We start from the raw sequence: 13,677 nt of genomic DNA, 5'->3' as shown, positions 1-13,677 counted from the left end.
GCCGAGAGGAAGAGGAGATACACGTTTCACGGTTCGTGGGGAGGAGATGTGCATAAGCACATGTACAAATAAAAGACGACGCTTCGAAGCAGATGTCCCACGCGGTTTCTGGAAAAGGAATCGACAGCAGGATAGTCGTCTATGTACACACCTCCAAGGAACAGTGCTTCCATTCAGTATCCTATGTAAATATATGCATGGGAATTTGAAAAACTTCGGCAAGTTGAATAAATTCTGTTACCATTCGGCGGGGATCAATTGTGTTCGTCGCGTAAGCCCGAGTCGATTCTTCCGTGGATGAATTTTTGGAGCATTTCCGATATTTTTAGTGAACCGTTTCGAGCGATCAAGATATTTTCATCAATTCTAGATACTTTGAGAAATTTTAGGTAATTTTAGCGATTTTAGATACTTTGAGGAAGTTGATATGCATCGAGCAATTCTAGATACTATCGAGTAATTCAATATACTTCGAGTAATTCAAGATAACTTGAGGAATTCAAGATATTTTAAGCAATTCAATATAACTTGAGCAATACTAAATACTTCGAGCAATTCAAGATACCTCGAGTAATTTAATATGCCTCGTGCAATTCAAGATACTATCGAGTAATTCAATATACTTCGAGTAATTCAAGATAACTTGAGGAATTCAAGATACTTTAAGCAATTCAATATAACTTGAGCAATTGAATATACTTCAAGTAATTCAAGATACCTCGAGCAATTCGATATATCTCGAATAATTCAAGATACCTCGAGCAACTCATTATATCTCGAATTATTCAATTTACCTCGACTAATTCAAGATAGCTTAACCAGTTTGAGTCTCCTTGAACAATCTTGAACTCGCCAAACAAGACGCTCTGAACACTGTGAACAATTTCAAGCAATTTTATCCAATTCAACATAACAATTAACACATCGTGACATCACAGTATTATATTAACTGCAATCTAAGGCCATGAAACAAGTAACTCAATATCAACTCTGCAGCACAAAGTATAAATAAATCCAGCACCAACTGCTCTGATACAATAAAATACTCTCGTCACAAAAAGGAAGGGTTCATATGTGAATCAAGAAGGGTCGAAGAAGGAAGCGATCCTAAAGAGTTGCAGCTTCTGCGATCCCTGAAACATTCGTCGCAAGCCGAACCCCTATCGAGAGACCATGATCTCTGCTTTTTCCCAAGGATTCTCAATGCGGTTCATCCGCGAGAGATGGAAAGGGAGAGAGAGAGGGAGGACCCTCGAGAAGGGTGCTATGGAACGAGCCAGAGAGAATTTCCACCTTGTGTCGTTGTCCCGTAATTCATCAAATGGCCGATAAACCGGCAAAGGAGGCTGTGCAGCGGGTATGGGGTCCTTTACGTGCGAAAAAGGACCCGGTCTGTATACCCCTGTAATCGGAGCAGATGTCCTGGTTGTGTACACGGTTCCTGGAAGTGGCGTGGGCCCATTAACACTCAGCCAGCTATAGATGGCTACTAGAAGGACCAGAAAACGACCCCTCGAGCGCCGATTCAACTCCCGACCGCATTCCCTTTTCCTCTCTCTCTCTTTCTCTCACGCACTCTTCGTTCTCTCTCTCTGTATCTTTCTATCTAATCTTCTTTCTCTCTCTTCTTGCTCTATGTCTTCTGCCTTTCTATCTAATCTTGTTTTTCTCTTTCTCTCTCTCGCTCTCTCTCTCTCTCTCTCTCTCTCTCTCTCTCTCTGTCTTTTGCCTTTCTGTATAATCTCGTCTCTTAGTCTCATTTCTATTTTTTTCGCTATATATACTGTATAATCTTGTTTGTCTCTCTCCTCTCTGCGACTCACTTCTCTCTTTCTGGCTCTCTTTATATTCTGCTTTTCTGTATAATCTTGTTTCTCTCTCTCTCTCTCTCTCTCTCCCCTCTTTTCTCTCTGTCTTCTGGTTTTCTGTCTAATCTTCTCTCTCTCTCTCTCTCCTCTTTCCGTCTTTTGCCTTTCTGCCTAATCTTGTCTCTTTCTCTTTTCTCTCTGGCCCTCGTTTCTTCGGTTCCTTCGTCTCTAAAAGAGAGACGGAGAGAGACCGAGAGAGAGGAATGCCTTACACCCATGGTGGGCAAAGAATGCGCGGACGGTGATTCTGCTTTTTGTTGCCAGTTACGTCGGGAGAAGGAGCTCCCTCTCCCTCTCCTCTCCTCTCTTCTTTCTCTCTCTCACGCAGGCCTTTGTACTTTATTTTTGGCCGGAATGGTAAACACCTTGCTCACAGGCGCCGCCCTTCGATCCTGCATCATTCTTTCTCCTCTTTCTCCTGCGAACGCTGGCCCGGGATACTCCTTCTTCACTTCTTCTTCTTCTTCTTCCTTCTCCTCCTTCTCCTCTTCTCTTTTGTCGTCTTCTTCCATTTCCGACGGATCGTTTTCTACCTTTTCTTCTCACTTTCTCTTGCTCTCGTCCGTGCACCGATCCTGTAGCCCGTAGTATAACGGGTGACTTCACAGTGTTCTCGAGACGATGGTATGCTATGGTACTGCCACCTGTCGGCTGGAATGAAGAAGCTCGATCCAGTGGTACTCAAACCAGACCTGACGTGAGAATTTATTTATTTTGTAGCGGGTAGTCAAGCAACGATGGAGTTAATATATTGTACTTGGTATATTGGATTCGATTAATTATTTAGGGTTTTTTGTTTGTTAGAATCTTGGCGCCTGTTTTACTTTCATATTTTCACGTCTTTATTTTTATTTTTTGACATCTCTGATTTTGTATTTGATCGTCTTTTCTTTTATATTTGGACGCCTTTACTTTTACATTTCGACATTTTTATTTTTATTTTTGACCATCTTCGCTTTTTTTATGCAGACGTCTTTTCGTCTTTATTTTTATATCTTTACTGTTATATTTGGACATCTCTGTTTTTATTTTTGGATATTTATATATTTGGACGTTTTTACTTGTATATTTGAATATTTTTACTTTCACATTTGGACGTCTTTATTTCGAATGTCTCTCTTTTTATATTTGAGCACCTCAAATTCTACTGTTTTTTGTCTCACTATACTTCTTCCCTCCTTACATTAATTAACGATCTGGAGACCTTCATGCAAAATAAAAGCGAATAACAGAAGGCAATGGTTAAATATAAAAATGTTTCATCTCTAAAGAAATTCAGTGCCTTGAAACTAACGGAAGAGTTTTCCCGCATTTTTGATGCTTATCGCCGAACCACCCGGTGTGTAACCGGCTTCTACCTTCTCGTTGCAGGCCACCTCCTATCGATTCCTCATTGCGAACCAGATAAATCGGACCCTCGTTTCTCGGAACTGGCCAGGTAATGGCAGGGACGTAACCCTCCGCGTTTCTCCTCCCATGGAAAGCTATTGTCCGTGTTAGTTCTTGTTAGCCGTTTTCGTCGTAGTTTCTCGGTCTGTCTAGAATTCGGGCCTCGCCGGGTCCGCCAAAAATTGATTGCGGCCTCTACGCCGGCGTCCTTTTCGGCACCCGAGAACCTCTCTTTCGGCTTTCCTCGGGGGTGGCAATAACCGATCGGACGGGCGCCTAATTCCGTCCGAAACCTAACAGCGAAACACCGACAACAAACTAAAATAAAAATGCGAACGGGAACGATCGAAAGCGCGATTGGGAACGGGTTGAATAGAACCGTACGAAAACGGCTTGCGTCTACTTTATCGATGGAAAAGAGTTCGTGGAATCTAGGCGTCGATGAAAAGTTGATAAATATTCCGGCAAATATTTAAACAGGCAGAAATATGTACTAGATAGTAGTTCTTCTAATAGATAAGGGGCGCAAACAAAAATGAGAAACCGTTTTGAAACGTCCAACGGCCTGGAAAATATTCGATTTTGACGTTCGAACAATATTTGATTATGTCTGCGGGCGTCTTAACGAGTGGAGAATTAATCAAGGATGGCTGATTGGGAAATGGTAAATTGGTAAATGAAGAATTGGTGGGGGAGAAACCATGAATGGGTCGCATATTGAATGGGGCGTCGTCGTTATCTCGAAAATTATGAGACATTCTGTAATAAAATTGTATTTCTGTAACTAGTGTTATTTTAATATTGTTGTAGTAGTATTATTTTAATTAATATGGTAATTATTATTATATTATTGTGAATAATGTTCATGTAATATTGATATTAATATCTATATTAAATTGCTATTATATATTAATATAATATTACAATATTAATATTATACACAATATTAAACTATTTACATTTACTGCTGATCAATTCAATTTTCTATTTAATTATTCTCAAATTACTAGCAAAATCCGTGTCGCAAAAACGGAAAAAGATTTACATAATTTGCAATTACTATGGAACATTACGCGCCCAGTATAACACTACTCGCATAACAGTACTCCTAAGATTAATCAGCTGTCCCCCATAAATGGGGAATTGGTAACCGCGCGATTACAAAATTGCACCTTTCGCGCGACAGGATGCGTCGACTGGTCATCAAAATTGTATCGTTCGTGTTTTCTTTTTAAACAAGAACTGCATTACGCTAGCGAGTCGATCGAAATGAAAATTACTCTCTCGGTGCGTTTCGCATCGCGTCCTCGCCACCTGCCCGGAACAATGGCGGAACCCACCGTCATCTGGGCGGCCGAAACTTCGTCAATTCATTGTCCCCGGAAAGCGATGGATGATCCGCGGCCCTGCAACAGTCTTCGTAATTATTCTTAATAACTGTAATTATTACGCGGTCGGCGCTATCACCGCGCGCGCTATCCGATTTCGCACGATGTCTTATCGGCATGGGCGAACACATGTCGCGACCAATTAATTTGCCGAGCGTCACAGAGCGACGGGCAATTAGAGTTCGATGGACGCGTTTATATTACGAGGCATAATTACTGGCTTAATTTTACCCGGCCGCTCGTGAATCGTGGAAAAATTGGTGGGGAAATTTTTAATTTCGTCGAAAAGATCAGAAAACGGATAAAAATATGTCTTTCATCCTGAAATTAAGCCGAACGCGGTGCGACGACGACGAATTTAAATTCTCACGTTTTGAGAAGAGCATTCAACCAACCCTCTATAGTATCAGGTCTTTTAATCGAATTTTATTTTTAGCAACAATGTAGTTTACGCATGTTGCTCCGCGTTCGTAATTATACATCGCAATTTCATACTTTCACTTCGCCCGATTTTTCGTCGAATCCGTCATTTAAATCGCGAGACCGATATTCCCTGATTTCGAATTATGTAAATTTCGTTAGGAATTCCTTAATTTGTTACTAAATAAATTACGAGTATAGGTTTGCATAATTTCTTTCAAGTCAATCTTCCGCGCGTTCTTTCCAAGAAATTCAGCAAAATTCTAATGTTTAAAAAATAGTATTAATTCAACTCGACCCCGTGACGACGCCAAAAATTGCTATAATATTTTTAAAATAATTATTGTTCCATTTGTCCGCAGTCGATAAATTGTCAAATAAGTCTTCTGCATACACGTTCAGTTTCGTACGTATTAAATAAAACAATCTAACAAGAATAAAGTAATATTCATATTAAAAAAGGGTTAACATCGACGATTATTGTGGATCTCTTATCCCGACACGTGATTAAGTTCTTTTTTTTTTTTAGTGGAGCTTCGAGTGACAACGACTATGGTGAACGCCTGTCGATCGATCACCTTTGTCGAATAATTTAACTAGGTGGACGCGATTGTTATGCATTTAATCCGAACCGGTGGCGATAATAATAAAGGGCAGCGTATCAAATCCTGTCAGTCGAGACCGCAGAGGGTTAAATTGCACGTGGATCACGCATGCACGCCCGTTGCGTCACTCGTGCGTGCGCATGCGTGTACGATCACGCAAGGTACGCGTACACACGATACGCACTACCGCAATAGCATGAATACCCAGTGGTGTATCTAGTGCCGCTGGCTCCCCTCCCACAAATTCCTTTCGTCGACGACTCGTCGAATTTCGAAGTTCGCTCGAACAATGCGAATTCTTTGATCTAATTTCATTGTAGATAAAAATCAAATACTCTAAATGTTCTCACTGTTATGTTACATATATATTACATTATTTTATGTTATTATGTTATATTATATTACTCCATATTATGTTAATATATGTATAATATAGTATAACATAGCATAGTAATATAAAATAATATAACATAATAATTTTCTTCAAAATTAGAAACACTCTTCCATAAATATTATTACAATTGCAACCGAGCTAATGCAAGCAGTGTAAACAATTAGTGAAATACAGAGAAAGATGGATTACTCAGCGCAGATTGGCTAATTTGTTTCAGCCTGTTTTTACCCTTTATTGTCGCGGACAAGTGCACTGTTCCGCGGTCGATCACTCGCAATGCAAAATGCTTCACGCCGTCAAAGTTTGTCGTGCTAATAATTGTTCACCGGCCTCGGAATAATCGCGGCTTGTTATGAATGAACATTCTTTAGCAATACAGTGACATCTGGGACGCGTCATGCATAATGCATCATACTAAATACATAATTCTCTGTTCTTTTTTGCCATAAGTCACACCAACTTCCATATTCCTCTGCTTCTATAAACAATATTTGCATAGTCGTATGGGACAATGTTTTAAAATATGTTAGATCTTGTTATCAATCTTGTATGAAGTACTGTTTATTTAAAATAACAAGCATTAATTTGCAATTTTAGCGATCTTTATTCAATGGAATTCCTCAGAAACGTATCTTTTTAATTTCAATAATTGTGAATTAAAATATTCATGAATTAAAATATTGATAAAAATATTAAACTATTTAAATATACATTTTTGTGCGCTAGTGTATATGGTTTTTATTAATTGAAGAGTGAGAAAGTAGCGGTGCTTAATCTAATAATCGAAGCGAGAGTCGATTTATTAAATAATCAATTGATAACGAAAAATGAAAGACGTATGATTTATAAATTCACAATTAATAAATGTCTAACTTCTACAAAGACTCTCGCCATTGTCAAATAATATATTTATAATAATATATTTATATATTTCGCGCGTCGTCGACGACTGGAAATATTAAAATGGAAAATCTCAGCGTTTTACGAGAATCAACTGTCCTCTTTCGTCTGTTGCTCAACGCGTGGCCCCTTCCTTCGACGCTACGGCCCTGTCACTGCTAACATACTTATTACAGCACCCATGGCTTCGCACCTGTAGACATACCATGCCTGTAGAGCTCGAATATTCCACGTCTGACGCGGTGGTGTTCTCCGTCTTCGTCTTTCTTTTCCGGCGTTCGCCTCGACTTTCTCTCTCGATTTCATGCCCGATAACGCGTATCGAGCCGGTAGAAAGCCAGCAGGAAGTTCGATTCGATGATAATAAAACGGTATCGACCCTCCGGTGATATTCCATTTTATTTGCTTCGACCGGTGCCCCGTGGTATGCGGTCGCGATTTTCTAATCGAGCTTATATTTTACACGATCGTTTAACCGTCCAATTATTTACGGACGTGCGATCGATAGATGGCTCGTATAAATATTAATGTCTCGTAGAATTTGTCGGAGATCTGTCGGGAAAATAATTATACATCGTACAACCGATACGTGTCCCTTAAAATGATTTTAGATTCGCTCGAATCGGTCGAGCCAGGTCATTTTATATAATATATTTCGTATTTTAGTAATATAGTTTTATTGAAATAGATTATAGTAAAATAGATGAGCAGTTTTATAATTGAAGTCGGTAATAATAAAATAGATGAATAGTTTTTACAGTTAAACTTGATCGTAATTTAAGAACAGTTAATAGTTTTACAGTTGAAATTAATTATAGTAAAATAGCTAAATAGTTTTACGGATCAGATGAATAGTTTTAATTTTTGCAGTTGATTTCGATCGTAATGAAATAGTTCAGTAGTTTTACAATCGAACTTGATTCAAATTAAAATCTCCAAATTAATTTAAAACCTATGAGAAAGCCCCAAAATTTTATAAAAAAAATATAAAATCAGCGTGAATTCTTGGAATTCCTATCTATAACTTATGGAACTGATGGAAAACCTCCAGAGTCTACCAAAATATTACAGAGTTGATTAAAAACTGTCAGAATCAGTGAAAATCTGTCAAAGTTTATCAAAAATTTGTTAAACACCGACAAAAGTCGATTAAAAATAGTCAGAGTCTCTTAAAAATCATTATAACTAATTAAAAACGAATTAAAGTCGATTAAAAATCGTCAAAGTCTCTCCGAAAGCTGTCAAAATCTATCAAAAATCTCTCAGAATCTATCAAAAACTGTCAAAGTCAATTAAAACCTATTAAAGGCGATAAAACACTACTAAAACCAACTAAAGACTCTCAAAACCCCCCAAAAACAACAAAAATCAATGAAAACCTTCCAAACTTCCTCTAAAACTTTCAAAAACCGTCCTATCCCCCAAAATCCGTTTCAAATCACCAATCCCGCTTCAAGATCTCTAAAACCAATCCGGAACAGACGAACGCTCAACTCTTCCGCAAATACCATTACCGATAAACCGAAATAAAGAAAGAAGAAAACGGTCCCGGGTATCACGAATCTCGAAGAGATACCCGTTCGAATAGCCAACGACCTGTACCAGTTCCCCGTGCGTATTCCGGCCCGGATAGAACTCGTCCTCGTGAGAACTGGCCGTTGTCCGGCTGTCGTCGAAGGAAAACGAACGAAAAAAAAAAAGAAAAGAAAACGTGATCGCAAATAAAATGGTAGAAAAAGGGGGGAGGGCGGTTATGAAAAAGGAACGAAAAAGGGGTGAAAATGCAAATGCCTGAGTTGCAACCGCGGCGGCTCGGCGTTGCATCATTTAACAGGGACTCGACATCAGATATTCCAAGGCGAAATAATAAACGCTAGAAAGAGGGAGAGAGGAAGAGAGGAAGAGATAGAGAGAGTGATAGAGATAGATATAGAGAGAGGGAGAAGGGGAGAGGGAGAGAGCTAGCGACTTGTCTTACCGCGTCTCCCGAGGCCCCCGATCGCTCGACAATCAAGAAAACCGCAACGACGTTACTTATAAATAGTAATGCAGCGTGTGCACGCGTATAACCCGGCGTGGATCGTTGGCCTCTCACGCGGAATCGTTACGTTTACGCTCGCGTACGCAACGTACCGTGGCGAGCGTAGAAAACCCTCTCTCCGCGACAACGCACCGTCACGCATTCCGTGACGAGGAGAGAGTCCTTCCTGCGACCGGCCGACGAGATATTACGCCTCGCCTCCGGTCTTCGGCCATCACGCGCGCGCGCGCATGTCTTCGCTCTAACAACTGCAGACACTTGCGGTCGATACGTATGACGTAATTTGAATTTGTTCAATTTTCATCACGTTCCAACGGACCCGTTTCCGTCCACCAATCGCGCCGCGTCGCGTCGGTTTTTTCAATTTTATTGCCGAACTGATAGCATTCGTTCGCTCCTGGCAATTCCAATTTCGCGTTTACAGCGTACAATGTTAGTTTTGCGTTCGCAGTATATAATATTAATTCTGAATTTACGGTGTGCGATACCAATTTTGTATTCGCAGTGTGTAATATCTGCAACGTGCGATATCAAGCATTTATATTTATAGTTATAATATCAATCTTGCATAATCTCCCACAACTCTCACTTCGCGACTAGCGCTGTGTAATATTAATTTGTTCAACTTTGTTCACCTTGTTTCTAAAGACTAATTGCACCGTTCACTATTTATTCGTTTAATTATGGTTTTGCAAATGTTATGAAATCTATTTGTTTTTATTTCGATAAACCTCGTCTCTCATAATTATAATTCAATTAATGGATATAAATTACTCTTCCTATAAAATAAATTTCTGTAATATAAATTCTTACAAAATAAATTTCTGTAATATAAATTCCTACAAAATAAATTTCTGTAATATAAATTCCTACAAAATAAATTTCTGCAATATGAATTCTTACAAAATAAATTCCTGTAAAAATATGAACAACAAGGTCTCGGCCATCGCGCGACAGAACGAACGAAGAGCATATTAGTTTGCCGCGTCTCGGCTATCGTTTACAAGACCACTGTGGGAGAGCCGTGGTCCGCCCGCCGCGGAAAAATCGCGGCTATACCACTGCGGCCGCGGTCTTTGTTTCATTCACGGGCAGTTCGTGTCGCGTTACGAGCGTGCACGCGTGCACTCGAGCGCGAAGCTCCACCCTCTCAAGGATAAGAGGTTAATCGACGAGGTGGGGCGAGAAGGGAAAGGAGATAAGATTAAAAGTCGTGGTCGGGGGTGGGGGGAGCTGCGGCGACAAAGAGCTGAAACGACGGAGCCTCGTATCCTCGTTCTTGCACGGCGATTGCTTCTCCAGATTTTTTTGGTTGGTCACGCTCGGTACCCCTTTTCGTGCTCTCTTCGACGAGCACACCTGCGAAACACCGTTCCCTGATAATTAACTGAGAAAAATGTTATTTGATACGTCCGCGTTGGAGGTGTCTTTTTAACCGTGTCCCTCGGTGTCAAATTTACTTATTCATTTATTTATTCACTTCTGCGTGGTGTGGTGTTGTACTGCATAATGTAGTAGCAGCGATATCTTTCTTATGCATTAGGGTATTTCATTAGGATTTTATTGCAGTTTTTCGTAGGAATATTAACACTAGAATTGATGATCAAGATGACTGGCTTTTGATTTTTCTCTTTTCCTGGTATCATATGTATGACTTTAGAGGAAATTTTTATACGAATTTCGAGGCATTATAATAAAAATCGTGGAAGGTTTAAATAAATATAATATTGTCGTTATTGTAGAATAATATAGTTTATCAGTTAATTTAGACTGTTCCAGTGTTAAGCGCGCTTTAATTTGATTCATAGAGAAGGAAAAGCGAACGAATCATCTGTTCAAGAACAGTTTATATTAAATAAACTTTGCAGCCCAATTTACAATAATAATTGCTACAGAATACTCCTTAAATCAATTCTGTATTCCTAAACAAATACACCATAAAACTTCGCGCAACATACTACAGTAATTTACATTTCTCAAGCACCGTCATCTTTCTTTACCCAACACAAAGAAAAATATAAACTATTCTTCCATCAGATCCTCAAAAATACGTTTCAAACACCACAGCATAAATATAAAATTCTACAACTTCAACAACAGTAGAATAAAACTGACGAAACCGGTAATTCGACCGTCGATAATGCGGATCGGCGTGTAACAAACGCAACTGGCGAAGAAAATGGCGGACCGAGCGAGACAGAAACCGGAGCGGTTTCTCCAGGGTCGTCGCGCGCGGCGAGTTCATCGGGGTCGAAAAGTTCAGGAGCCAGTGATAATTAGATAGGAACTGAACCAGCGGGAAGAAGAGGAGCGGGGCCATTAGAATGTGCCGGGGTCGTAGCCACGTGACGTCGGTCGTGTTTCGAAAGAGAACTTCGCAGCCTTGAGCGTCGTGTCGTACCCACCGAATTCAATGGACATTTAATCAAACCGAAGGACGCGTAGTACTACGCGTAGTATGGCCGTCGTGTAATTTCATGGTCGAGAGAAAACGAGGGTACTACGACGTACTCGAGCGAGCAGCCGCGCATCCGCGCCGCGGTTACCAGACGAAACAGTAGGGAGCCGTGCGTGTAGAAGCGTGTGTTCGCTCGCTCGCTCGCGCGAGCGCGAGTTCGCCGGTCGCCTGATACACGCGAGAACGAAACGCGCAGCGGTCTGCTGCCCGACGAAATGGAATCGGCATTTTTCTCGGCACGACATTAATGTATTAACCGGGGGAACGGCGCGAGTCGAATTTTCTGATTGCGGCGTCGAACGAGCCGCGCCGTATCGGCGTCTATCGTATTTTAATGTACGAGCGTGCTCAAGATGGCCGACGCGAAGGATATCCGCCTCGTGGGCGGCCGAGGCGCTAAGTAGTCGATGCGAACTGTTTAATTAGAGGGGATGTCTCTAAAAATTTCTCAAATCTATTTTGTTCGTAATTGGGCGGGGCGATATTAATAAATATTTGTGTACAAATATATTGTTGATGTTTAATATAATGAAATTCGATATCGAGCATTCTGATCGAAAGATATTAGATATTCGTCTAAAAATGATTTAAGGGATAAAATTACGTTGTAGACAATTTTAGTTTTTATCAGAAGAACTCTTAATTGATTCTGATGAAACTGTGTGCATTGTAAAGATATGTAAAATATACTTATAAAGGAAATTTATAAAATGCTACGGATTTCTTATAGCTTCTGATCGAAATTATTGTGTAGAAAATTTTATATCCTACGAAATTAATTAATTCTATTAATTCTTTTAAAATTATGTGCCCTATAAAGATACATAAAATATAATCGTATAACATATAAATATTAAAAAACAGCGTTTCTTCAATATTTCCATCTGTACCTATAAAAGAAAATTGATAAAACTCTGCGAATTTCTTTGCAGCTTTTAATCAACGCTATGAAATATCACGCGATTTCTGCGATCTCTAATTGTTCGTAACACATCGTAATGACAACTGTCACAAACTGGATACACGACGTTGTCCCGTAGCGCACTTATGGTCGCCAGTTCGAGCCAGTCTTCCCCTAAAAACAGCGCCGGCATTCCACCAGAAAGCCGCGCGCAGTCAGATAAAAATCGGCGTCGGGGCGAGGATGCATCGCGCACGAACCCCGAGAGAGAGAGAGCCTATCTGCATAATCTTGGTCGCGTGATCGTTCCCACGCAACCCCGAAAACACCGTCCGTAACAGCGAGTTTAAACGAGGCTCTTTTTTCTATGATTGTTGCAGAGGTGGGAACAGCTGGTCGTCTCGAAGCTGAAATGGGAATTATCGGCGGTGACGCCCGGTGACTTCCTGATGCACATCCTGAACAGACTGCCGATGCCGCGTACATGGGACCCGGTGATGGTCAGGAGGCACGCGCAAACCTTCATCGCCCTCAGCGCAAGAGGTGAGAAATAATCGGCGGTGCTACCGTGCACCATTCCTTATGCATTTATGGATGTGGGACGGCCGCGCGCTCCGGTTCTACGCGGCCGTGCACCGTGGAAAATTCGTGGACGAGCCTTTATCCTTTTGTTAACACGTAGATACACTGATATTAAAATTTAACTTGTTACTTTTATATATTATTATATATTAATATATATTGTAATGTATGACATTAGCTTCTTTTAGAATTAATTTAGTAATTTTAGCGATTCCTGAATCGCGCCGAGTTATGTCAAGGTATATTGTATATCCGCCATTGTCCTCTAGTTAACATACGGGTATATATTAGAATTAAAATTTAATATATTACTTTTATATATTATTATATATATTAAAAGTTACATTAGCTTCTTTTAGAACTAATTTAGTAATTTTGTTGATTTCTTAATCGTGTCGGGTATTGGGTTGATATTCGCCATTATCTTTTTCTTAGCGCGAAGATGTATTAAAGTTAAAATTAAATATATTAATATACATGTATTAATATAGTTGTAGTTTTATTTGATATATAAATTACGACGGGTAAAGGGTTAGTACTTTTCTTAACGCACAGATACATGTTGAAATTTATAGCATTTGGTTCTTTCAGATATTGCGACAATGTTATTAATTCTTGAATTACGCCAGATAATAGGTTAATCGAAAATCACGTGAACTCTGACTCTCTGTTTTTAACTAAAAACCATAATCGTTGCAAGTAAAACAAGAAGCATATAAAGTATAATCGTT

General features: G+C 39.9%; 2 protein-coding genes across 2 annotated transcripts in view; one reads left to right on the top strand and one right to left on the bottom strand.

Moving 5' to 3' along the window:
* The window catches only part of Cycd (cyclin D), a 41,739-nt gene extending 39,359 nt beyond the window's left edge, over positions 1 to 2,380 (bottom strand). Inside the window, exons 1-2 of the mRNA XM_078180714.1 lie at positions 2,193 to 2,380; positions 795 to 873 (exon numbers count right to left, since the gene is read on the bottom strand). Coding sequence (XP_078036840.1) covers positions 795 to 873; positions 2,193 to 2,380 — 267 coding nt within the window. The remainder of the gene's footprint in view (positions 1 to 794; positions 874 to 2,192) is intronic.
* Positions 1 to 12,918, top strand: part of LOC144470053 (G1/S-specific cyclin-D2-like) — a 68,334-nt gene extending 55,416 nt beyond the window's left edge. The window contains exon 2 of the mRNA XM_078180847.1: positions 12,745 to 12,918. Coding sequence (XP_078036973.1) covers positions 12,745 to 12,918 — 174 coding nt within the window. The remainder of the gene's footprint in view (positions 1 to 12,744) is intronic.
* Positions 12,919 to 13,677: the final 759 nt, after the last annotated feature.

The sequence above is a fragment of the Augochlora pura genome, chromosome 5 (assembly GCF_028453695.1).
Source record: "Augochlora pura isolate Apur16 chromosome 5, APUR_v2.2.1, whole genome shotgun sequence".
NCBI classification, from domain to species: Eukaryota; Metazoa; Arthropoda; class Insecta; order Hymenoptera; family Halictidae; genus Augochlora; species Augochlora pura.
Note: the sequence above shows the minus strand (reverse complement) of the source record. Positions and strands in the feature narration are given on the sequence as shown.